This window comes from Scatophagus argus, chromosome 15, assembly GCF_020382885.2.
Source record: "Scatophagus argus isolate fScaArg1 chromosome 15, fScaArg1.pri, whole genome shotgun sequence".
NCBI lineage: Eukaryota > Metazoa > Chordata > Actinopteri > Scatophagidae > Scatophagus > Scatophagus argus.
Genome location: NC_058507.1, coordinates 15292306 through 15319883, shown reverse-complemented (window position 1 = coordinate 15319883; position 27578 = coordinate 15292306). Strand labels below are relative to the sequence as shown.

The window sequence follows — 27578 nt, the reverse complement described above, 5'->3', positions numbered from 1 at the left end:
ACAGTATAGCTAGCATGCGACTTGCTTGCTAGCCAGTTTTCTTCCTTTTTTTTTTTTTTTTTTATAAATTGCAGTTTTCTGGTATTAATTGATTTGTCTCATTTGTTACTCTCATCTTTTGTGGCACAGTCGAAAGAAGCAGACCTGCAGGCAATAGAGCAGGTGTTGTCGGACCCACAGCTTACCTCAGACAAGTTCAGGGAGTGGAAGGAGGCCAACACACCCTTGGTGCACGAGATCCTAGTTAAACATGACCAGCAGGTGGCATCAGAGGCCACAAAAGCTGCAGCATCAGTCATTGCTGCTCCAGTGGTTGAGACCAGTTTATAAACACTGCTGACTGGTTTTATTATGTCTGGACTTGGAGGATATGTACGTTGATTACACACACACAAACACACACAAACACACTGCTGTTTTCAGTTAAGACTACTGTTCCATATCAGTGGAATTTACAAAATGTTCAACTTTAAATAACTGGATCAATGAAGAAGAGTGTGTTTAGTAACTAAATGGAGACGGTACAGACATTATATGGTTAGTCACATTAAAATGTGAAATGTGTCTTAGTATTGCTTTTATAGTTTGATTTGTAAGATTAGCTAATTTCGCAGATGGTTGTTTTTATGTTGTCATTCTGTGAACCTGTGCATAAATTGTTCTAATATTTGGAACAGTGGAGTACACTGAAATAATAGATCCATTGTTCTGTGCATGGAAACACTTGTTTTTACGGTATGTTTTATCTACTTTGTTTTCATCAATAGTGAACACATTTTTTAAACTGTTTTCAGTCTATTATTGGTGCCATGCACCATCACTGCCTGTTACACACATGTTTTGCAACAAATAATAGGAATGATTGGTATGTATTGCTTGCCCTAGAAATGATATTGTCATACTTATCGTGATGACTAAACATCAGGGCCTGCACTAATAGAACAAATGTTGGCCACAAATGCTGATAATTTAAAATTTTAATTTCTAAGAATCTCCGTGTCAAGTTATCATTACTACAAGGTAATTTAAAGCGAAGATATATGAAATCACTTCATTTTCAGTGGAAAAGGCTGTGTAATTATTTATACTAAACCACAACATTTTTTCAAAAAAAATTAAATTCCCATTCAGTGTGCCTTTTTTACAAATCAGCAACAATGTTATAAACAGTTCGCTGGACAAACATCAGCCATTGTGTGACTGCAACTAGAGCAACTGAGAACAGCAGATTTAGTCCAGTATGATTTTTTTCTGATTGATATTTTATTTGTTGTGCATGTTAAATATTAACTAAGTGTAAATAGTTGTACATAAATGTATGTGATGCTGATTATGTATGATCTCGAGTCAGTGTGTTTGTATACGGGGAAATAAAGTATTATCCCAAAAGTGAACATCTTCTACGGCAACTTTAGTTGCGTTTATGTGATCGCTGTTACCTTACTGCTGTGTGCCTGTATAAAAAAAGCAGGGGGGGGGGGCTTTTGGTCTAACGTGTAGTGTCCAGGTGTTGACGCTAGGAGTCGTCAGTCTGTCTGAGTTTCCCATTGAGGTTATGCGCCATATTGGCAGTCTCCTCCATCTCAGCAAACGTCGAGCATGCATGTCTCAAACCGGTTATTGAGGAGATATCTGTAAATATATACAGTCACCAGGGATCCGAAATACAACACTATGGAGGCCGTCAAAGCCTTTAACAATGAGGTTTGTTTGACTCCCTTGCACTCATTGCGAGTAGAATATGTTGTGTAAGTCACAATTGCGGTTGCTAGCTGGCTAGCGTTAGCAGAAAAGGAGAGGAGGGTGGTCTTACACAAGGCCGTGTGTCTGTGCCCACCAACATAGCCATAACGTAAAGTCATACAATGTCTAATCCTTGGATATTGTGTCGACAGTATCTTTCAGACGAATATGTGTCTCAGCTCGCACCGTGTTGGGTTTTTAGTTTTTGAGCAAACATTTCCCCAGACTGGTGCTAACGTTTACTAGCTAAATAGCTACAAGTTAGCCAGACCGCCTCAGTTGCGTGATAACTTGGTTAGCTATTGTAGCCTTAACTAGCTAACTGATATGCATTCGGGTAGAATAACATTACCCCAGACTCACTGCTGCTACTGCCAGATAGTTTTTGACATGTAATTCTTGCAAAATTAGTGCTATTTTTCCGCCGTACAGTTGCACAGAATATTAATGACTTAGACAGCTAGCAATCGCTAGCGATCAGCCAGTCCAAAACTAACAGGCTAGCGTAATGGTTACCGCTGCATTGACACTAAAGTCTGTCTTTCTTTTTGCACAATCAGTGTAAATGATAACCTCACTATCCAGTTATACTTAATAGATAATACGCATTCCACAGCAATCAAAGAGTGAATGATTGTTTTGTTTCAATGCAAGCATCAAAACAAATAACGTTAACCAGAGTAAGAGACGAGCCCCCTAACGGTACATTGTCTCATTAAGAAATTGCTCTTTCTGAAAGCCAAATGGTGAACAAAGCTTGACAAGGTTTGGTGCCAGGGACTACTGCTTGTTCTTATAGTCACTGAATGAATATCGTTATATAAGGTTGTTTTTAGTATGCCACATTGTTTGACAAAAGGTGTCCTCTGTTGTCTCATTTTATTTTCAGTTGTACTCATTGAACGAGTACAAGCCGCCTATCTCCAAGGCCAAGATGACCCAGATCACCAAGTCTGGAATCAAGGCTATAAAAGTAAGTATGAGGTGTTGATGAGGAAGGTAATAGGGTATAATCCAAAAAAAGGGAAATGCCTTTCAATTTTTATGTTAAGACAAATGTCTACACCCAACCATCCAGTTATGAGCACTGTTTTATGTATAAATCTACCTGTATGGTAGGCACATTACTGCTGAGAGAAAAGAGGTCCATAACCTGTGGATAATAATCCATCCACACGTTTTTTGAACGTGTGGTATAATGTCAAGCTCCATAACATTAATGGCAAGTGTCCATTGTTTAAGATGGTAAATGAGAAGAAAGTGATGATTAATAATCTTAATCTTAGATGATTAATGCAAAAACAATTTTTAAACATTTATTACTTTATTAAATAATAATGAGTTTTGTGGTTGATCAACCCAAACCCCTGAATCCAAGCTAAAATAAAACCAAGGGCAAATCTGAAAATGTGAAAAATTCAAAAAAGAGTCTGGAATGATGTCCATAAGTGAATAGCCCTCATTGTAAAAAAGTCAGGATGTTGTGTAAAACATAAATACAGTGGTATGTGATAATTTGCTAATCCTTTTTGACCTCAATTGAAAACTGTACAAAAACATTATATTTAACCTCATCAGCTTCACTGAATTCTGTAATATAGATTTATTCTCGATTTTATGCCAACAACATGTTTCAAACAAGTTGGGACAGGGACAACAAAAGATTGCGAAAGTTTTATACTGCCCGAAAAATACACATGAAGACTCCACAGGTTAACAGGTTCATTGGTAACAAGTGATAGTATCATGATTGGGCATAAAAAGAGTATTCTTGAAAAGCTCAGTCATTCACAAGCAAAGATGGGGTGAGGTTTGCCACTGTGAAACACAAGCTTGTTTAACATCCATTTATTTTTTACTTTGTGTATTTTTACTGGACCTACCTGCACCTCTGCTGTGACATTAAGAATTCCCCCACTGAGAGACTAATTATCTTTTCTTTACAAATGATTGTTATATTTTTATTTACGTTTTACACAGACGTTTTTGGACTCGGTTGTAGTTACTGCTACTACTGGTCTCTCAGTGTCAGGGATTTGATCCATTACTAACCGATGTCAGCTCAACCCACAAAACCTAGTATGTGTTTTTGACAACTTGAATAGGCTCTTCAGAAGACCATATCCTTTGACAAATAGCTGGGAATTAGTATTACCTTAAAATAGGGCAAAGGCATTTTTTTGTTTTTCAGATACATCTCTATGATGTCTGTTAAATCTTGAGGCTGAATCTCATGTTACATCAGCATGTCGTCAGCAAGCTCACAAACAACGCTGGTAGTTGGAAAATATTGTCAGGTTACTGGACGGAATTTAGACGAAGAACAAGCAACGTCATGTTATGATGTATACAAGCCTGTGTACTGTATATTTTTGCCCATTCAGAATTTTCACATCTGACATCTATGCTATGTTGGACCATAAGCAAAGCCAGTTAGCATGAACAGTAGCTGCAGGGTTGCGAGCCCCATGTTAACTATGGAGTAGATAGTTGCAGACTAAAAAATCTAGGGGTTTTGACAGTCAGTCATATTCACATGGGTTTTAGCAATTCTGTGATTTTAACTAATGACAGAATTGCCAAAGCAATTGGTGAGAGGGCCACAATTCTTCCCCCACCCAAAACTATTTGTGACAGGATTCAATGAGTTATCCCTACCTTCTTGGGTGCTGTTTTAATATTACTACAATATAATATGACTATATGCTCAGATCATTCTGAAAAATCCAGCAAAATATTGTTTGTTGTTTCAGGAAGAAAAAGGAAAATCACCCATTATTATTACTGTTTATGTCTATGCTTTTTATCCTGTGACATATCAAACCTCTTTGACATGTGAGTGTGAGAGCTGAGCCCCATTTGTGAAAACATCAGCCCCTACCAGAGTGTTACTCTCAACCTGACTGGTTGATTTCACATGGGTCTAGTTGTATCTTTGCAGACAAAAGAGCAACACTGGAATTGCTTCTACATGCGGCTGTAACTATGGGTTATAAAAATGTCTGAAGCTGAAACGCTTTAACTGAAGTTTATTTTTATCTACAAGCTATGGAAAAGGTGCGTGTTAGCTAAGGATAGGCAGACCACTAATTTATTTGACTGCAACACGCTCCCTTTTTAAAAAAATTGTGTTTTTTGGTATGGCAGTATGACACAATGTTGTGTTCTATTGAATATTATTATCTAGCCATGGAAACGAGACAGAAAACTGGATTAAGGATTTAAAAATAATTTCTTATTTGTACTACTTGACTGAGCTCCATGCTGCTCCATCAGAGTATAATACTTAAGTATATGGCATATCTTAGAAAGTAAGTTTGGCAAAGTTGTAGGCACCGGAAAATCAATCATTGATCATTCCTTCAGTTGTTGATATACGATTGTCAATTGGGACAACCCTGTCAGATCGCCTTATACTATAACATTCATCATTGCCGATGGGTTGCACCTTATACACTAATGACAAACAGAAGTCATCAGTTTATGATTGAAGGTTGTGTTTGATTATTAAATAAGGTTTCGAGGATCTTAAAAATGTAGTTGAAAATCGCTTGCTCTGCTTTTGCTGATTAGTTCGATTTTTTTTAGACATGACGCTATAAACAGAACGATTGAACTTACTGTTTATGACAGCCACCTGGTCTATGATCTGCCCCTTCAAAACTTGCAGATCGTCTTTTTGAAAATTAAAAAAAAGCATTGCTCTACACTCTTAAAAACAGCTGTCCATAAATCATATATTGAAAGTAGATTGTGATATTTTGGTCTCTTCACCTTTTATTCTCCTGTCTAAAAATCTGTGATAACCTAATACACAACAATGTGTAAGTCATGACTTTTTAAAGATGGACCTGGCTGAAGTGTGTTTAAAAGTATGGATTTTAATACAATCTGATGATTAATGATTCATAAGAATGATTAATAAGATCTGTTGTGTTTTGGGCTTCTAATCTTGCACTTTCCTGCAATAAATACTCTTAAGGAAATTTTATATTGTTTTCTTTTTTACATGGGTTTTAAAAGATTGAGGCCAAGGAATCAGGATTTGTCTCTGTTTTGTCAGGAATATCCTTTCTGTAGAATGTCTCTTTTTCTTACCCCAAAAGATTCAAAAAGGCTGATTTACTGTTCCCTGGGCCAATTAAAAGCCTCTCAGAGAAAAAAGGTTGCTCAACAACAACTGAACAAGTTCCAGTGACCATTTGTGGCCATAGTTCACCTGAAATGCAAAACTTCAAAGTTAAAATATTTTCTTAACAAAATTGTTTTCATCTTCTTCTTCTTCTTCTTCTTCTTCTTCTTCTTCTTCTTCTTCTTATTATTATTATTACTACAACATGGGAAGTAATTGATTGCTGGGCCCAACAGCACAGTCCAGGACACCAAATAATAATGAGAAAATATGTTTCCTTGTCCTCTTTCTAAAGGAACTGCTGTTTTTTTTTGTTTGTTTGTTTGTTTTTTTGGTGTTGCTGTGCCTTATTTTGCTTGTGAATAACACCCGTTTCCCCTTCCCTCAGCAGCTCTCCCAGCTCCCCCAAAGCACTGAAAGTGAAGCAGGAGGATGGGGTGGAGAGAGTTACAAAGAGATAAGAGAATCCCTAACCAGCTTAGGTAGGAGTATGGGTTGTTTCACCAGATAGATGGAAGACGACTAAAATCATTAAACTTAATTTGCTCCCACACACCCAGAGAAGTGGGGAATTTGCTTTTACCGCTGTTGTGGGCTGTACTTCCCCTCTGGGTGTCACATGTAGGTAGATGTTTGCTTTGAGCTCTTGATTGTTGTGGAAGCTAGTTTATTTTCTTCTTGAATTGTCTGATGACAGTATTTATGTTGTGGCCTAGTTGATGCAGCTTTTTTGGTACTCAAGTCAGAGCATTTACTATGTTGCTTCATGCTGCACATTGATGGAGCTTGAGTAATCATTACTTTATGAAAGGGCTTAGAATCTGGAGTTGCAGGAATGCAAATTGACATGGACGAGTTGTCATTGTTGACCTTTGGATTGGATCCAAATTCTTTAAAGTGCTTCTCTAACACAGTTTCAGTGATTCAGAATTCACCCTCAACAGATGTGACATATACACACACTTGATATTCACATGACATTAGCCAAGGAAAGCGTTCTTCATAAAAACGAACCATGCAAAAGTAAGCCGCTAGTAGTGTTGCATTGGTATGACAATATGCATTAACACTGTGTTTTTATTCATCCCTGAAGGGGTATTTCTTTCACTGACAGAGCAGCAGCGATTTATGTCTTCTGCGCACACAATATAGCTGTATTTTTTTCTTATGTTGGCACAGATGGTTTGTTAAGTCGGTCTTGGTATTAAAGACACACTGTTCAAGTGTTTATTTTAATAACAAATAACCACAACAAATAACAAATTTAATAACAGAAGCTGCCACCTTTTCAAAAAATCAGGTTCAGATGAATGAGAATTGATATGTAATTAGTTTTTAAGGGATTTGTACGCAACTCATATAGTCTGATTCTACAACTAAGTCTAGTATAGAATGTTGTGGTTCCAGTTCATTCAGTAGATGACTTTAGATTGACCAGTGTTAATCTTTTATAAAACATTTTAGGCAGCAAATAGCCTTAACTTCATCAACAAATTTTCCATCTGTGGCGCGGAATCAGAAATGCTGTCAGACGTAATTTCTTGGAAGGTTTGGTGACAGGATTATCTGATCAGCAGTCTTTTGCATATTGGTATTGTTCAGTCAGGTAAATGTGATCGCTGATGGGGGATCAGATAATCGCCACAAGAGTTTACATGTGGAACATTAATGAAATGCCAGCACGATCTAGGCTACGTCTTCTCACTCATGATTAAAACCAGTAAAAATAGACAATTAGCAACATAAACAACTATGATTTGAACAGAAACTTCAAACTTTAAGAACGTGATGTGTGTGTGTGTGTGTGTGTGTGTGTATATAGATAGATAAATATATTTTATAAATATAAAATATATTCATTTGACTGAGACACAGTTAAAATGCAAGCCTGCACGAACCAGCACAGAGTCTCATGCAGACAGCTGCATAGATTTAACTGAGAGGGAATCTGTTGTGTGAACAAAAAACACATCACAGTCCAGTCCAGTCCAGTTTATGTACATAACCTTAAGTACTTATATGAAGAGCACAGAGTTTTGGTCAACTGACATGGAAGACAGCAGGTTGTCAGATGGACAAGAGATTGCAGAGTAATTAAAGATTTAAAATCAACTCATTCTGATTGATGGGGCTCAGAATCTGATGACACTTTTAGTCGTTCATATAAAATATGTTTGCCAATCGACACAAACCTATTTGACATGCCTCTGTACGTCGCTTCGTTTGGCAGTAACGAAGAGAACAGTCTTGGTAACTGATGGGCAGTAGGTTTATTTATAGTCAGAACATGTGTTAACTACAAAACTTTCACCAGAGAAAAATTTAACCAGTTTTACAGACTCAAACATTTTGGATAATTTTTCATTTCTGTGCTCTCTCTTGTTTGTGTAAATTGTTGATTCTCATAATTACTTAACAGCCCCTAGATTAACTCTCTTTGGCTGTGAACCGTACACAGCTACTGACAAGGCTACGGTAAACAAGGCTTTAATGGATTTACACATTAAATTGGTCTGCTGAAATACATGACCTCGAATGCAGCGCCTGTTAACAGCTTTTCAGCTGACGATGACTGTCTTATGTGTGCGCGGTTTTTATTTCATTGCCTTTCCCCAAACAGAAAGTAGCGGGCTATACAAGTAAAATCTGTTAGAGTGTCATCCTGAAATCTTTAAATTTTTCAGCAGTCTAGGCTGTATTTCTTGGTCAGTGCACCTTTAGAATAAATATGACCTGTGACAGTGGGTTGTGAAATGAGTCAGACTAAACATTTATAAAGATATGGTATGAATAAAATGAGTTGAATTATAGAGAGAGTTGAATTAGCAGGATAACATGAATAAGAGTATGCAGTGTTATTAATTTATTAAATTAGTTGATTCTGCCTTTAAAGGTATTAAAAAATTATTGAAAAGATTATTGGAACTGCAGTGTTCTAACAGAACACTAAAAAGTAAAATCTTTATTGTGAAGCACCGTTACATTAATAGCGGTAATCAGTGACTGTCCAGACATTTGTTTGCCTTGTAATGGCTGTTGCTAATAGTTTGAATTTGCAAGGTGAAATGGGATTTTCACATTTTTCAAACTTCCGATTTATACTTGTTGCTTCACTGAGTAGTTTGTGCATTTGTTAAATCTCATAGCTCTCTACAAACTAATGTCAGCTTCTTTCAACAGTAACATGAACATGGTTAGCAACATGAGAGCTAATCTAGGATCATTTGTGTCTTTTTTTTCATCATTTCTATCAATGATTAAAGGGATGTGGTCAATGAGTCCAAGATTAGCAGGCCTCATTATTGTTGTTGATTATTGTTTTAAATTCTCACATAGTAGTCAGAGCAATTATTGATCTCAATTGAGAATCTGTTTTTAATTTCTCCTGGGTTTTTGGGATGTTTTGCCAGATTTAAGTCTTACCTTTGTCGTGACAGTGTACAATTGATAACAACCATTATTGTCTAGACCTACATGTAAATAGTCATATAAATGTGATTTGTCTATACGGTGAAATGCAATAAATCTGAATGTAGGTTTAATATTGGAGCTCATCAGCATATTTCCCATTAAAATAAGCAGTTTGGTTGATTCCTGATGTGTTAATGGCACTGACAGCCATGACAGATCTAGCAACTGGTAGTATTACAAGCTGTCAGCAGTAATAAGGAGCATAAGTTCTTTTGTCCTATGCCATTTGTTGGCAAAGCTTTAAAGCCATGTGATTTCTATTGTCTAAATTTGTGAGAGCAGTTACTGATGTGTGTTCGGTGTCACAATTTAAATTCTGAACTGAAAAATTGATCAAAACGAGCTCTCAATTTCAGTGACCTAAATCAAAAGCAGAGTTGGCAATTCTCCCAGTATTGTTTTTCACTCCACCCATGCATAATTGCATGCGTCTGAGGGAAAACTCAAACAACACTTCTTTTTAAAGAAGAATTTGATAGTGATATATAAATGACAGTTAGAGCATGAAAACAATGATCTGTTGATCTTTATGAATCAAGACAGTCAAACAGTGGCAGTCAACAGTCAAACAGTGGCATAGCAGTCAGTGCTGAAAAAAAGATTTAAATAAAAAAATAATCATCACCTTGAAACCAAATATCAAAGGATCCACTCAAAAATTTGATGTCCACATACATTCTAAAGTAGTATCTTTTGATCTTAGAAGACTGTACAATGAGATTTAAAAAGCCATCAAATAAATGAGCTAAGAGTGAAAGTGCAAATAACCAAACGATATGATGAGAACCTTAAGAGTCCTTTAAAGTAAAAAAGAAGCACCACACAGGCATTCTCATTTATTTAATTTGATAAGACTTTGTCTCAGGTAGAGGTGTAATGGTTTTGAAAAGGAGACTAATGCACAGCCACAGACTTTAGTTTGTGTGCTGACATTGTCCAACTCAAGTTGGGTGTGTTTGTGGGAACACAACATTTATGGCCTTTTGATTAGGGAAACAAAACAAAAAAAGGCCAGAAGTCAAGTCTTTGCCACAGCAATTCAGGTGTTCTGTCAGTGCAGATTCAGATAAAAGCAGCCACTAATGCTGCATGTCTAGTATTTATATCTGTGTATATATAAATACTCAATCTAAAGAATCCAGAATTTAAGAATATTGTCAAGGTGCTTGAGCTCTGCTATAATGTCAGTGTTGTTATCCCTGTGTTTGTCATCCCTAACAACTGATGACATCTTTTGTTTTACACAGATTACATTTATAATTTACTCTTGTTGGGAAGCTTTTACTGCACTTACAGTAACATAAAGTCAAGTTGTCGTCAACTTCAGGAGCTTTAACCTAACTCAACATGTATTTTTCTGCTCCTCTCCATATATATGTATCTTAGATTTATACAGGCAAGCTGGCTAGAGGTTGGTTAAACTGTTAGTGAGACTGATTTCTGAACAGGCTAATTGCTAAAACAAGTCTTTACTGACATTACAACAGTACAATTGTGCACTTAACATAGACTACACAGTGCAGCAATGGTACAGAGCAGTACAGTTATGGACCTGTAGCAGTCATACTGGAATTTCACTTACTTGGTGACATTTGCATCACTAATGACAACAAGATAAGGAAACAGAAAACAATCCCATAATTTCAAAATAAAAGTTTTAGAATAAAGGAGTGAATGGATATTTGGCAGCAAAAGATTAATTTTATTTTTCCCTGGCGGAGTTTTCTGTTGCCTGCCTTCACCAGCCTGTTGTGCTGCTAGCACAAGCTGCAGTTGTTCAGAAATTATCCATCTTCAGATGGTGCATCACTGACATTTGTTATTATATTATATTTTCTGAATAATAATATGACAGTTATTAAGTGCCTTAATGCTCACAGTTGAATATTTACTTTTTTGTTTTGCTTTTACTAAATAACACATTTTCTACTTTTTTCTTTTCCCTCTGTGGTAACGTAAACGAACCAAAAAGTGACCCTACAACTGCAGTACCTACTGATCTGACCTGTAATAAAATTAATGAGAGCTATATTCCATTTAGCTGCTTCAGTTACAGGCTCCTGGTATTGTTCATGCCGGCTGTGATACTGTCACGGCTTACTCGGACACCTGAAAAGAAGAAAGCCATGTTATTAGTGATAGCTGATTGCTTGTCCTCTAGTGTTGTGGCTGATAGCTTTCTCAGTATCATCAAAAGGCCTTTCGTCAAAACTACTTCACATTCGGCACGTAACTGTTTAAGGTCTAAACCTTAAGATTAAAATTTAAATTAGCTGATGCCGCATCAACTGTATAACCAGCAGATGGTTACAGCATGTCATGGCAACCTTTATTCTGAACTGGAGAATCAGTATTATTATAAAGTAATTTCGTAAAAACTACTGCCACGGTTCCTTGAAGTAGCTCTGTACTACTTTCTGTAGTCCTCTTGGAGGATGCGTTTCGCACATGTTGAGACTCATTCTGTAGCTTGTTATTGCATGGTAGGTCAAAAAAAATCTAGGAGTGTACAGATATATATATCCTCTGATGATGAAATTTACATCAGATAGACCCTAGTAGACAGTGGTGTGCTTGCAGAGGCATAAAGTATCATTTCGACTCAAGGCTCTTATATGTCATCCACACAAGTGTTTTCACGTAACTGCTCACTTAACTTGCTCCTAGTTTTGGCAGTGTGTCCCACACCTTTTGCTCTAGTTAACCCTTGTCGGTAGCTTTTCAAGAAAAGGAGCATGTTGAATTGGCTGCAGAGCCCGTTGGGGGAGTGAAATCACACTCATTGGCTGTTCAGCTCATTGACTGTATATAAAGATGAACGATATGAGACATGAGCCCGCCCTAAAAATGAGGGTATTACCTCATGATCACTCCTGTGTGGCTGGCTCCAGTACAGGTCATTAACCCCTCCCCTTCCATGTTAGCAGAGGGGACATAAGTCAAACTAAGTACATGTCAAAAATGATTTTCCAAGTCAAAAGTCATTTTGGGTTGGTCTTATCACACTGATGTATGTTGAAGTGTTTTGATTTATTTTTAGTTATTTGATGTTTAAAGAAAGGGGGTGAAACATCATGATTGAAGAAAAACCTCCTTCTGAGCTTTACAGCTGTTATTTATTTTTTTCCTTTCCTCTTGTCCTTCTGCTTTTAGTATCATGTTGCTTTCTCCTTATAACAGAGGTTTCTCTCAGTTTTTAACCTCTTCCACTGCACACATTTTGACCATATTCGTGTTCATTTGTCAGAGAATCTTAACTCTTTCAGTTCTGTACCACCTGTCCTGCTTATTATACAGCTTCCTGTGTTGGAAAAATTACCTTCATGAACATGCAAATAGCAGTTGATGAATGTTTTTGTTTTTTTACTGTCAATATTTTCAGTGCATGCTAACAATGTGTAGTTAATAAATGTAGAGCCATGATCATATTCTTGTGAACGTGATATCTCAAGAAAGCCGTGTTTTTTGGTTAGCCCTGGTATAGATTAAGGTCTACCAACAAGAACCCCAAAACAGACAGGCTACAGTGCTTTGTTCTAGTTTCTTTGGAAGAAAATTAAGTCAAATGGATTTAAACTGCAGGTTTGTTTTGATTTACTGCCATATTTGCCATAAGTTTATGCAATGCTTTTTTTTTTGGAAAATCCTGCTGACTGTTGCTACTCTCATCATAGTTGTCACTATGGCATTGAAACCTTTTTACTCATCTTAGTATCTCCTTGTACAGCACAGCCCATGTAGATGTAAAGTTTATTTTGTTACAATGGATTTAGTCGTTATCATGTTACATCTACCAGACTGGCCAGCTAGTGGTGTAGAAGACTGCTTTCCAATTTCTTTAAACTTAGCAGAAGTTTTAATATTGAAAACCTCAAAAATAAATAGTAGCTCTATGAATTTTTTATTTTTTAGCACAGTTGACACGGTTATTAGTCTCTTTCTGACACAGACACACAGTCTTTATTCAGTGTTGAGTATATCCAGTGACCCCCCCAAGTTTTATAAATACAAATGATTCTTAAAAAGACAATGGTGGTTGCACATTCAGCCAAATAACTGTACAAGTAACTTTGCAATTAACTAATTACAAGTTTCTTCAAAGCAAGTGAAACACACTTGTCCTTCTACTGTTTCTTTTTAAAATAATATTGTGTGTAATATCAGTGCATAGACATGAGGTCATGATTAATTTTCTGTGGCGTAACTGAGGAAATGGGACATGCTTGCAGTCACAGAAATGGATCATAAGATTGTGATGTTTATTGCGAACTCTACAGTATCTTCTGCCTCCTCTTTGACTCACAACTCTTCTCACTTACTGGGGCAGGTCCAGTCTGTTACTTGATTCATGATTAGACCTATCAGATAGTGCTGTGGGTGGAACTGGTAGCAAATTTTCATATTAATTCACCCTAACTTTTCTTCTGGTCCATGACTCAGAGCAATCCAGGCAGTTTTGTTTGTGATCTGTTGCACCGCTCTGCTACATTCTTATTAATGTACTCATATTATGTTCCACTCTGAAGTCACATGGGTATATCAGTATTGGTGGTCTGTTATTTGACATCAAACCGGTTTGAAAAACTTTACATCAACCCAACCCTAATTCTTAGTAGTTGGAACTAAAAGTGGGGCCTCGAGCAGGCTTCATATTAAAAAATTTCTTCACAAATAAACCCAGTCTTCATATTTACGTAGAATCTCACTTGTCAGGCTCTGCAGTACATCATGGTGCATCAATTGCCTAGAGACAGATTGATATGGCAGTGGACTTAGGCTTAGTAGCAGGTAGTACTTAAATTCAGAAATAATTCTCAGTGCATCTCAATATTTTGTTGTCCTTTTCTTATGTTATAGTCACATTTACGATAATTTTATTATCATCTCTTAAAAAAATTATGATATATATTTATATGGTGGAATGAAAATTCTCTTTTTCAATTGGAGAAATTAGACTTTTCCTGACAATATTTCCAGTATTTGAACCTTAACTAAATATAATCAGTCCTGCTACCCTCATCAGCAGCTGCTGTTTTTCTTACTTTATCATCCAAATTGTGAGCCAGTCCATTTACATGCAGTTAAGTAACTGATTTATCTAAATTCATTTTCTTAATTCATAATTCTTAAGCCAAGTTGAGTTTTATGTAATGGTAGAAATATTTTTTGTCAAAGTAACTTATTTTAAAAGTTTGTTTTTATTTCATTTCATTTCATTTGCCCAATATTTCAGTGTTGTCTCCAGTCATAGCCTCTTTACCTTTCAGCCAATTTCGTGGCCCCTGCCTGTAAATAAACACAGTGGTACACAGGCAGCGCAGTTTATTCTGTCTTTATTTAGCTCAACAAGGCTGCACCTCCTACCTACCATCCCAGCTAAGCCATATCTGCAATCACAATTATTAATACTGAACTGGTTTACATTCTACTTATTCTTTACATTGAGCTGGAATGTTTAACATGGCACATTTCCTCTTTTGAGTTGTTGGGCCAAGTCTCAGCTTATTTTCAGTGATTGGGTTTAGTAAGATGACTGCTTCATAACAAATTGGCTTGTGGAGCGAACACTTTTATTCCCAATATGCTACTGCTAGTAGTGTATTGACACAAATGAATTTCATACCATTAACATTCAGACACTGCAAACACACACAGCTGACTACTGGTTAATTGGCAATGCTTTCATTGTTTGGACACTGTATTTGTACACTTCTTGGAAATATAAAACAATTGAATAATACTGAGTTTATGTTTCATTTTGTGAATAGTGTATTGCCATTGCCAAAGAGTTGAGATGATTTTTACAGTGGTATTCTGCCACCTGTTTGGTGTTTTCCTGAACACCTGTCATGGTCTTGTTTGAGCTCAATTGTTTTCCTTGTGTGTGCATAGTTGAAGGCTCCTTATATTTAATATTTATCTTAATTTTAATTGCACCATTATTTTAATTTTAATTTACACTATTTCTGTGACCAGTTAATAAAAATGGAATCAATTTGACAGTTGGAAAATGTTTGCAACAAAGTCATATTTCCCTAATTGAAATGAATGTTGATTTTGACAGCAACATTGCCTTATATTCGATTCTTCATGTGAATAATTTATTGTAGCATGCCTGTAGTTCCCTGACAGAACTTTCTTATGTTGCCATTGCACTTTATATATGTGAAATGACAATATTCTTCCATTTGGTTCCTATGTTAAAGAGCACAAGAATGTTGTGCTCTGGCCTTAATACATCTCCTATACTTTGACTCCATCTACTGGCAGATTGTAGAACTTGTGCTTATGGTGTGGCTGAAGACACATCATTTTATTGGCTTCAAAATTAAGTGCTTAGTGCTTCAGTCCTCTTGGTCAGTGTCCTTATACGCAAAAATAAATAAGTTAATTATGTTTAAAGGGTAAAGATGTAATTTTTCAACTGTGCTGATGTATTAATACATAACGCTTCAGCAAAGACCATTCTCTAACACTGTTTCACCATTGATTTCAGTACTTAAAGCTGCAGTTCCCAACTCCTAGGCTATAAACAAAACACCATATTGAAAATAAGAGCTCCATATAATTTGCTTTTTTATACTACATTTTTAAGCCATGTGTATCTACAATTTTGGTTGGTCTACAATGTATTTCTGACTCAAACAGTCAAGTAATTATCAGTTTGAACGTGTGATCTCAGTATCTGGAGAGTTCATAAACTGCCATCTGCAAGCTAATAGCTGTATACTCACCTCTTTCTGGCTGGCTACCTTTTATGTTGAAATTATTTAAACAATGAGTACATGGGCTGAAAACGGAATGATATTATGAAAATTATACCTTGTCTCGAACATTGTGGGTTTTTGATTTATTTTAACGTAACATATTGTGCATGTGAGTACTCATGTTGTAGTATGAGTTGATTGATAGTATGATTGGGTTTAGTAAGATGACTGCTTCATAACAAATTGGCTTGTGGAGCGAACACTTTTATTCCCAATATGCTACTGCTAGTAGTGTATTGACACAAATGAATTTCATACCATTAACATTCAGACACTGTGCAAACACACACAGTGTGTTAGTAGTTGGCCAATGGTAACCCTCTACCACCAGCCAACTTCCTGCCTCACTCCACTTGTTCTCTGGCATAAGGCACTCTACTAAAGCTGCCTTGACCAATGTTACACGTTAGTGTTAAGTTTAGGTTCTAACAACCTCCAAAAACAGTTCACATTCAGCAGTACTGGTGGGTCTCTCTAAATTAGGATAAAACAGCTCAGACAATTAAATGATATTACAGCAAATTTTGCATATCTTAAAGTGTGTTAAAGTGCCAGGAGACAAAACTGCACCTTTCTGTCTTTAATATCACAAATGGGTGGTGGTGGTGTTAGGTGGGGTGGGTAGCACATGGCTGGCGAATCTGGAGAAATGTTTGAGTGTTTTTATGTTCTTTTTTCAGGCTTTATTTATCCAGAGATGTTGCTGGTTCCGTTTCATCTCCGCTGTTGTGTTTTTAATAATATCTGTCACTCAAAATGTTTTCTTTTCTTTGTTTCTCTTTCAGTTCTACAAGCATGTAGTCCAAAGTGTGGAGAAGTTCATACAGAAGGTAAACTCTATTTTAAATGAGCATTGTCAAGTGCAGTACAGGTTGGGGAGTTAATGACACTGAACATACAGAATTTTTCAGGACACTTGGACTTTTCATTAAGTATGATGATGAAGTGAATTCAGTCAAAAGTTTGATTTTACTAAACCAGTTACAAAGGACATAAAAGATGATCGTAATAGTTCCTATATCGAGTTACTTGTACATAAATGCAGTTTTCATACCTCTTCTTTCTTTTTAATTTCAGTGTCCATGTGCTTTCTTAACAATTTCACAGATTGTTTGTGATTTATTTGAAATGTTATTAATTGGCTGATGCATCCATCATCAATATTGTATAAAAGGCATCAGACCCTTTGTTGTTTTCCTGTTATTAAAATATCCTAACACCAGCTGTCTGTTTCTGTATTGACAGTGCAAACCAGAATACAAAGTCCCAGGGCTGTACGTCATCGACTCAATTGTCAGACAGTCAAGACACCAGTTTGGGACAGAGAAAGATGTTTTTGCTCCGCGCTTCAGCAAGAATATCATTGCAACGTTCCAGCACCTGTACCGCTGCCCTTCAGATGATAAGGTGAAATTTTTATTTCTATCTATTCTATTTCTGTAGTTGTTTCATTTAGTGACTTGGCATGGTTTCATGAGAGTTGAAGCACCTTGACATATGCCTTGGTTTTACAGGACTAGGTGTTTTAGGATTGCTGAGATTAGCAATGGGCTCACTTTATTGGACTTAAGTCATTTATTGTTGTGGCTGGGTAAGAGTTAAATCGTCTGTATAAATGGTCAGTTTTTGGCCTTTAGAATCCTGCAGCTTTTTATGATCATATCACCACTTTTTTAGGTGGCACCTGTCCCAAATAGTGTGTTCATATTTTACTGTTATGTCACAGATGTTTCTGTCATGTTTATTATTCCAGAGTAAAATAGTGCGAGTCCTGAACCTGTGGCAAAAGAATGCTGTCTTCAAGAGTGACATCATCCAACCTCTGTTGGACATGGCAGCAGGGATTCCCCCTCCCAGTGTCACACCAGTCATGCCCAGCAGTGCTGCCCCAGTCAATAATACCACACCTGGTCAGTCGCAGTAAACACAAGCGGAGTAAAACACACATACACTTGGGTACTGTGGTCACATTACTTGTTTGCCACAACTATGGAATGCACTTACAGTTCATATTACAACTCCTTGGTCTTTTGTGTGTTCAGGCACCCCAGCTACTCCGGCTACTCCAGCTAACATAGTTCAGAGTCTTCCTGACTGGGCATCCCAAATTACTAACACAGACACTGTGGCTGCTGTGGCACAGATCCTGCAGAGTCCCCAGGGTCAACAGGTTAGTGTCTACTCAGTACTGAATGTTTGGCTCAATGTAAATAATAATCCTTCAGAATTTTTATACTTTTGTTAGAGTAGCTTTTGCAGTTTGTCTAGCCATTGGTGTCTAAAATGTGGCATGTACTCTGTATCATCACCTGTTGTAGCTGCAGCAGCTGGTACAGAGTCTGCAGATGCAGCAGCAGAAGCCCCAGCCGTCCCTGCTGCAGGCCTTAGATGCTGGCCTGGTTGTACAGTTGCAAGCTCTGACAGCTCAACTCACAGCTGCTGCTACTGCCAACAGCCTCAACCCCCTGGAGCAGAGGGTCTCCTCTTTCAATAAGGTAATGCTGCAGTCAGCAATCAGAAGTTTGTTAATGCCTTCGCTTCATCTGATGCTTCCTAATGTGATTATGTTGTTTGCTTCTTGCAGAAACTCCTGGGTCCTTTTGACTTTGGGAATGATTCTGAACGCGGTGAAGAATCTAAAAAGGACTCGTCATCATCTCAACTGTGAGTTCACTGCGTGTTTTATGGTCAGGCTGTTCTGAGGCCTAGAGATCTTTCCCTGTGTCCACCACCTCCACTGACCTAATCACTCTACTGACCACTTGTAGGCCCATGGTATCGGAGCCCATCAACAGCTCCCTCTTCCATCAGTTGGCTGAGCAGTTACAACAGCAGAACCTGGAGCAGTTTCAGAAGCAACTTTTAGAGCACCAGCAACATCAACAGAAGGTAGTTGCATATTGTATACACACAGATCAGTTTTCCAAAGAATATTTTTTTCAGGACTATGTAGTTGAGGTTGCTGTGGTTTAACAGTTACATAAAGCAGGCTGCAATAGTTGTTCTGTACATTGCGTTTCTTTACAAATTAACCAAAGTTAAAGTATGCATATCGATGAAACAAATAGCTGCAGTTACCTGAATATTAAGCAGGCTAGTACTTACCCTGAGGGACTGAACATGTAACACTCCAGCAGTCAGTAACCTATAAGTGTTAAGTGTTCATCCCCAGATGCCACACTATGGCCCCCAGTAGGTACATGGTTCTTTTTATTTTTCCAGGCAATGAGCATAGAAGGGCAAGATTCAATCTTTGGCCAAGAGAACTCAGTTGCAACTGCTCAGAGCAGCAGCCAGACACAGCTCCCTGACCCAGAGAACAAGCTGGACGACTCCATAGACAACCAGCAGCAGGTATGCTTGGCAAGTGAGGAAATATCGGGTAATACAGGTTGCTACATTACCTTGTATTTCTATGTAGAGATATGCTGAAATTACTCTTCTTTTTTAGGATATGGAATTGGATGAAGGCCCTGAAAGTATGGAAGAGGAAATCTTTGAATCAGAGGAAAAGAAGATCGTAAGCACACGCTCCAGAACACGCTCACGGTCGCGTTCTAGGTCAGTCCCACTTATTTCTTTGGCAGAATTTTGTCATTTTGGCTTAAATATTGTTGATTTTTTTTTCTGTTGTATACATTTAAGATGTTTTAACCTTGTTAGGAAAGTGCTAGCTGTTGTCCTGATTATGCAGCACTGAGAAGACACAGGATAACTGTATGGAACTGGTTCTGAGGATTTTCATGTAGAAAGGATCATAACCAAGGCACACTGATAATTCCACTCCTGCTAACCCTTGTCTAGCTTACTTTATGTAGAGCTGCATTTACTTTCTTTCTTCAGTGGAATCACGTAATCTCCTGTGTTTTGTCTTGGGGCCCAAGAATTCATAAACCATCATCATCATCACAGACCGACCAGAGTATTTGTATTCCTCAAATTTATATCAGGGAGTAATATAGTTAGCAAGTCTGGAAAGTCTGTTGGAAACTCTAGATGTGCTTGATTGAATTTCTGAATAGAGGGGTCTATTATGGGAGTGATTATTTGCATATACATTCTTGTAATATTAATTTGCACTTGTCTGTTTTCAACACTGGCTAGTAGCTCACAGTGGTGCATTTAAAAAGTGGACAAAAGTTTTCAATCCAATTGTGAACTGTGAAAACAGATATTGATCCTCAGAAGTAGCTGGCCTGTGGTGTCACAATAAACAGAAAGGTCAATCTGGAAAGAATTTCCAAATATCGATGTTTTCTCTCTGCAGGTCTCCCAAGAGGAGAAGGTCCAGGTCCCGTTCCGGCTCACGAAAGCGTAAACACCGCAAGAGGTCACGGTCACGCTCCAGAGACCGCAAGAGGAAGTCATCGCGGTCTTACTCCAGTGAAAGACGCGCCCGGGAGCGAGAAAAGGAGCGACAAAAGAAAGGACTGCCACCCATACGATCCAAGACTCTGAGTGGTAAGTGAAGTTTTACAATAAATTCATAGTAGTTTACTTTTGGCCTTTTTCTAATGAGTTATTCTTTTCCTTTCCACTCCTACCCAGTGTGCAGCACAACTCTGTGGGTGGGCCAAGTAGACAAAAAGGCCACTCAGCAAGACCTCACCAACTTATTTGAAGAGTTCGGCCAGATTGAGTCTATCAACGTGAGTAGACTTCTGCCTTATACAGCATGTTGTTCAGTTCTTTGATCTCCCAAATCATAAAATGCTATTTGTTATTGAACTTCAGTTTATCATTGCCATAAGCCACTGTAAAGTGCCATAACTATTACAATCTCTCCATCTTTATTTTCTTGTCATTCCTCTCTGCGACACTTTTACACAATCTCTTTTTCTCATTTTACTCATCGTTGTCACACACCTAAGTTTGTTGCCATTCTCCACCGTATGGTCATTTCTTGCTGTTTAACCTTCTCATGTCCTGTGTAAAGTAAACTCTGTGTGTGTGTGTGTGTGTGTGTGTGTGTGTGTGTGTGTGTGTGTGTGTGTGTAGATGATCCCTCCCAGGGGCTGTGCCTACATCTGCATGGTCCACAGACAGGATGCATACCGTGCCCGTCAGAAGCTCAGCACAGGCTCCTTTAAGATTGGCTCTAAAATCATCAAGGTACACATTACCTTTGTAATTTCATTGACTGTGTTCTCATTCTCCTTCATTCTCCTTGTGGTTTCTTCTAATGTAATTTTCCAGTGACCTCCAGTTCTGAAACCCCAGAGACCATTTAGCTTTCCAGACGCATGGATCTGTATATAATTTCTGAAATGTCTATGAAAAATGCAGTTTCTTGACCTTCACGTGTGTATCTGATCCAGATTGCATGGGCTCTGAACAAAGGAGTCAAGCAGGAGTACAAGCAGTTTTGGGATGTGGACCTGGGTGTAACCTACATACCTTGGGAGAAGGTGAAGCTGGATGACCTGGATGGCTTTGCTGAAGGAGGAATCATTGACCAGGAGACCGTTAATGATGGTGATGAGAAACAGTCTACTTTTTCATTTCTTTCTTTGGCACAAGCAGTAGGTCTGCTAAGGAAATGCTTGTTTAAATATAAGTAGGATGTATAAGCAAGTTTGTACACATGTGATGAAAGCATAATGCAGTTATCCAAACACAGGCACTTGGCATCTCATTGCAGTGGATTTGTTTTCTACCCCATTTCCTTAGTTGTTTGTTTTTGTTTCGTGGTGTTAATGCCCAGAATGCTTTAAGAAATCCCATTGGGAGCTCCCACCCTGACAGAAAAAGGAAGCCAAAGATTGAATTGGAAAAATACAGCCAAACTTATAAATCCAAAGAAGAAATTGAATGAGTTTAGAATTTTGTTTTCATCTTTTTGTCTGTCTCCACAGAGTGGGAAGCAGCCAAGAATGCTGAACCAGCCAAGGAAGCTACAAGTCAGCCAATAAGTGCTGAGACTACAGCAACATCCAACAGCCAGACTGATGTATACAACCAGCAGGTCACCATGATGCCTGTACAGGTACTGAAGAGGGTCTTTCTCAATATGTGGATAGAATGTAAATGGTACTGTGCACTGTTTTTCATTTTAATCACTATTTTTAGTGGGGGGTTGGGTGACAGTTGGATCAGGATAACCATAATGCTGTTAACTTTCCATGTTTTCTGTCTTCTTTCTCACATCTCTCTCATCTAGCTGCCAGTGGCCCAGGCTGTTCCCAGTGCAGTAGGTTTGGTGCCTCCTACCTTCCCTGTCACCATGGGCATACCTCCACCAGGTTACGGTCCGCCACCCTTCATAAGAGCTGGCTTCAATGCATCACAGCCTCCACCAGGTAAATGACAGAAAAGGCCCTGTAAAGATCAGGCCCACAGTAGTTCACAAGATTACTCAAAATCATTTTCTGTTTTGCAGGTTTTCTGCAGGCAGCACAAACAGCGGGCATGGCATCAGCAACTACTTGTGAGTATTTATGGCATGCTACCCTCATAATTAATACATGCAAATAATTTTGAAAATTGGCATGCCATTTAAGGGGTTAAGTATTTAGTGTTTAGAATTCATTGGCTTGGATTAAATTAGTTTTTTCTCCTGTATCTACCTGTAGCTCTAGTGCAGCCTCCAGTGGCAACCAGCCAAGAAGCTGTCAAGGAATCACCATTCAGCACTATGATTCCTCCAACCACCACTATCCCTGGTAGCTTCATGGCCTCAGCCATCCCTGGAGCTGGTATGTTCAACCCAGTGGGAGTCCAAACTCAGCAAGCTACCAATGAGAAAACAGCACAGTCTGCAGAGGGTATGGATGCTACTGCAGAGCTGACGCTGCAAGGTAAAGCATTGCTCCTACATGCCCTACATGTTCCCACGTGAAAGTCTAATAGATTTTTCTGGTAGACACTTTGATCATATTTGTTTTTATTTGTGCTTAAAAGTTACTGGTATTTGACCAAGAAGAATTTTAACATTTCTGTCTTTGTATATTGTCTCCAGGCATGCAGAATGCAGTTCGTAGTGGGATGGGTCTCCTTGGCATGCATCCCTCAGCTTCCCTCACCCACCCGCTGCATCAGTCTGGTCTTGCTGGCCAGAGAATGCCTGGCCTGCTGCCTCTGGATGTGCGACCTAACCTCCTCCAACCTGGGGCTGCTGGCCGCTTCCCACTCCTCATGCAGCAGGGCCCTACTCAGCAGGGTGCCGGCCTCCTCGACAGTACCCTCCAAGCTCAAGCTCGTGCAAGGGCTCCCTTCCCTCAGCTCGACCCCTTTAACAGGGCCCCAAACATTACCAATGAAAATTTATCCAAGACAGAGGATGAGTCTTCCTCTGGGGCAGATGAGGGTAAGGACCAGGACTACCGCTTCCCTCCAATAGAGAAGCAGAGCACTGGCCTGCTGAGGACCCCTCCACCAGAGCACAGGGAGCCCCTTGGAGGTGGTGGCAGTGCGGGAGGTGGTGGGGGAGGCCGACCTCCCTTGCTCCAGACCCCAGGGTCTCAGCCAGCCAGAACCAGCCTCGTGGGACGTCTGCAGGCTCTTGCAGGCTTCACCCCTGATAACCGCTGGAACCAGACCCGAGGGGACTTTGATGAACGTGATAGCCTGCGAGGAGGCCTGCAGACCCCAGCTGGTCCAAAAGGCTTCCAGGAGGAGCGCCCTGCACCTGGGCAGAACTTCCCCAACCGCTTTGATAGCCGTCCTGGGACAGCAGGAGGAGCGGCTGGTGTTTCAGGAAATGCTGGTGCCGTTGGGGGGCCACAAGCCTGGAATCGTAGCAGTGCTGCCCCAGCGCCTTTTGACAATGAACTACATCAAGACCTGGATGAGCGAAGACGTCCATGGGACAGGCAAAGAGACAGAGATGAAAGAGATTTTGACTTCAGGAGGGAGATGAATGGTAACCGCCACAGCCGAGAGAGGGAGCGTGAGAGGGACAGAGACAGGGAACGAGCCCGGGACCATACAAGAGAACATGAACGCGACAGAGACCGCGATAAAGAAAGAGACCGTGAGAGGGAACGTGAACGTGGGAGCTGGACCCCTCTTCTCCCTCTCCCTACACCTCTGCTTCCAACTCCACCTCTTAATCCCAACTTGACGCTCAACCAAGGCAAACCGCTTGCACCACTCAAGTTGAACCCCCAGATTCAGCCACGGTTCCAGTCCCCACTCCTGCCTCAAGCTCAGTCCAAGCCCTCTCTCTTGGGTCTAAATCAGCCACTGCCTCAGGTGCAGATTCAGTCTCCAGCCCCCTCACAGAGCCAAGCAATTGTGCCTGAGTCCCAGTCAGAAACCCCAGTTTCATCGGAGACTTCTGAGGCTCAGTCACCACCCTCAGCCCAATCACCTCACCCATCATCTGACCACAAGCGTCAGAGCCCACTGACTGATGCTCCCACCGAGGCAGAGTCATCAGCACAGCTTGAGACGTCTCCACGAATAGAAACGCCATCTCAGCCCGCAGCCCGTTCCCCCTCCGAGACGTCCTCTCCAGAAGCAGTGACCCCAAGCCAAGCCTCACTGCTGGTTGAGGCCTCATCCCAAGACTCAACTGTGGCCTTCACACAAGCTGCCAGCCCCCCTGAAGAGATGACTCACTCTCTGGAGGTGCAAGAATCGCCACAGGAGAAGGAGGAGGAGGAGGAGGAGCCACAAGAGCGAGCCTCCTCACTGCAGCCACAGTGGGTCAATGGACCTGGGATGGACAATAGAACTGTGGCTGAACCCACACCTGAGCCCTCCCCTGACCCCTCCCCCGAACCTTCCCCTGAACCGTCCCCTGAGCCCACTCAAGATTCTTCCTCCGATTCTGTGCTCCTCGAAAATGAACCGGAGCAGGAACAGCTTGCCTCTGCTAAGGACGCAGACAATGAACAGAGTGAGCCCATGGAGGAAGCTGCGAGTCAGCCAGTGGTAGACACTGTCACAGACACTGAGGGGACATAATCATCACTCAGTAGGTAAAAGATCATTTTGTAAAGTTGTCTCTTCTTCTCTGTACTCATGTCAGCAAACCACCACTACCACACAGGACATGACGAATACTGACTCACATCAGTTATTGTCTGATAACTAATGATTTTATCTCACAAATACCAGTGTACTTAAATAGAAGGCTAGTTAGCTGATATATTGATAGACTGTTTTCTTTGTGTTTTATTTCCTTTTTCCGTTTTTAAGTTGTAATGCCAACCCACACATTTTAATTAATCTTAGCTTGGCGAATTTTATTGAATTGCCTACCAAAATGTTTTAAATGTATATTGGGAAATTGAGCTTTGCCCTTCCTATGGAAGAGAGTAAGAAATCCTGGCTGTTCAACAATGGATTGAATACAGTTACATACAGTACTTGAAAATGGCAGTTGCTGGCCCCATTTCTGTCTCCTCTTCTTTTGAAATGCTGCTGCAAAGTTTTCAGTGAATGCTTTTGTGGTGTCCTACAATGCTTTCTGTTTCGAAGCAGAAGAAATAGCCTGCATACAGTGAGACCAGTACAGCTGCTTATAATTAGGAAAAATGAACATTTTTAAAATGAAAACATGAAAATGTTGTGTCCCCAAAATAAATGTCTGTAATTTGTTTCCAATTATACAGTGAACACAAACAGAAAATTACATGCCGGGGGAAGAAAAAAAAGAACAGATGGATGTTCTGATGTTGGGTACATATTGTTTTAGTTTGAAATAAACATGCTTTGTCTGTTTAAAACACATGCTTTAGGACTGTTTTCTGACCCAGGACCAGTGGAAACTAAGACTGCTTTACAGACTCGTACACATTGTGTGCTGTCACCTCAGTCGATTCGATGTTCTCGTAACTCAAGTTGCTGCTTTACCATCCATCCACAGAGCACTTTGTTGGATGCTACAGTGGGACTTGTAGTTTTTAGTTTCTGATGACTTCAGCCTGTATGTTTCCCTAAGCTTTTGCTGGGTGACTGTTGAGGATGGGATTGTGCCTTTTTTGAATGGATTTGTTGTTTATGATGCTACCCAACACTACTGTGTGATATACACCAGACTGTGCGTGCAACTTGGTTTCAGACAGCTCTATGAACACAATGATACCTGCACAGAATTGACTGGCCCACCGTTTGGTAGCTGGGCAGTTTGTACAGCACTCACCTAGAGGAGAACAAGTCTATATACTCCTTTGTTCTGTGCATGCAGGCCTGTAGCCATGTTTTAACCCTTTCTGTCTCTCTTTCATCCTTGTAGTGCTTTTCTGTTGAGACACTACTAGAAATCCATAGTCTGTTGTTGTCTCAGACCAAATGTCTACTACAGGAGTTGTGATATTGAATAAAAGTTGAAGGTGCATCAGATTTTTATCACTCTTATTGTCATGAATCCTGACTCAGGCCAATCAGACGAACCCTTGCACACACATCAACATTGCTCTTTCAAATTGAGACATTTTTAACCGATAATTTATTCCACCGGACACGGCTGCGTCAAGCCCGGCCGTAATACGGCCACTGGAGCTGATTGCAGCCATTCTGGACAATGTTTGTGATTCCCCCAGGTTTCAGAAGCGTCCCAGAAGTGGCTCTTTGCTCTGCTCCACAGAGAATATTCACCTAGTCTATTTTTGATGGAAACCGCGTCGAGCTGTGGAGAGCAGATCGAGCCAGGCAGGAAGTCAGGAGTGACATAGAGTCAAAATTCAACACCCCATGCAGACTCCTGATCGTATATCACATCAGAACAGACAAAAGAAGAAATCCTTTTAACTGCTAAACCTACTTACCCATGGTAGATGCATGAAGATCAAAGATGATGTGTCGAAGACGGAACAAAACCGCTGCAGGTAGAGAACGATGCGACTGCCCGGTGGAATCGAGGTGTAATACTATAACCAAACACATGTACCGTAAACCAGTGAAAATGTAAAGAGATTACGAGACATACATATGTAGGAAACCGGCTTGTGTGTATCCGATATCCTTATTTTCTGATAATTAAACAATCTATACTGTAGTAGACACTGATTTTTATTTTTTTTTATTTTTTATTTTTTTGCTAATCTAGAGGAATCATCCTGAGGAAAAACTTCCCGTGAGACCTGCTGAACAAAGGTCAATTCCCCAGTCAAAACACTGCAGTATGCTATATTTTACACCTAGCAATAAAGGTGTGTGTATTTATCTAATTCCCTCTCATTAAAGTTGTTGAAGTATTTGCTGAATCCAAGCTAAGGATACGTTTCTTACACAGGACAGTTCTTATATTACGACAAAAGAGCAAAAAACAGCCATCTGCCTCTTACCTCAACTGAGCCAAAGGGTAAGGAGGAAATGCACAAATGCGGGCGATGTGGAGGAAGTAGGAGAAGATGCTGGCTGTTGCTTTGCCACCCCTCCATCCTGCACAGTCAGAAATGCATCTGCCACAGACTAGCACCAAGTTCCTCTCTCTACTCATTTAAGGCCCGGCTAGTATTAGCAAACACAAGTTAGATGATTTATTTAAATAGTCGCCTTTGTCATGGTGTCCGCTC

At 39.7% G+C, this 27578-nt stretch overlaps 2 protein-coding genes across 3 annotated transcripts in view; both read left to right on the top strand.

Moving 5' to 3' along the window:
* LOC124071493 (connector enhancer of kinase suppressor of ras 3-like) overlaps positions 1–1412 on the top strand; it is a 48251-nt gene extending 46839 nt beyond the window's left edge. The window contains exon 25 of the mRNA XM_046412058.1: positions 130–1412. Coding sequence (XP_046268014.1) covers positions 130–330 — 201 coding nt within the window. The 3' untranslated portion in view covers positions 331–1412. The remainder of the gene's footprint in view (positions 1–129) is intronic.
* A 97-nt stretch (positions 1413–1509) lies between these two features.
* Positions 1510–26403, top strand: scaf8 (SR-related CTD-associated factor 8). 2 transcript variants are annotated; one of them, XM_046412056.1, is made up of 21 exons: positions 1510–1704; positions 2633–2716; positions 16899–16943; positions 17359–17520; positions 17867–18023; positions 18156–18283; positions 18432–18608; positions 18698–18777; positions 18882–19002; positions 19336–19467; positions 19565–19674; positions 20381–20574; positions 20662–20762; positions 21112–21225; positions 21432–21588; positions 21969–22099; positions 22274–22412; positions 22493–22540; positions 22686–22910; positions 23072–25037; positions 25674–26403. In XM_046412056.1, exons 1-20 carry the CDS (start codon positions 1675–1677, stop codon positions 25021–25023), a joined length of 4287 nt encoding a protein of 1428 aa, XP_046268012.1. In that variant the 5' UTR covers positions 1510–1674; the 3' UTR covers positions 25024–25037; positions 25674–26403. The 2 variants fall into 2 exon arrangements, with proteins under 2 accessions (XP_046268012.1, XP_046268013.1); XM_046412057.1 differs by lacking the exon at positions 1510–1704 and adding an exon at positions 6264–6357 and having other exon boundaries at positions 23072–26403.
* The last annotated feature ends 1175 nt before the right edge of the window (positions 26404–27578 follow it).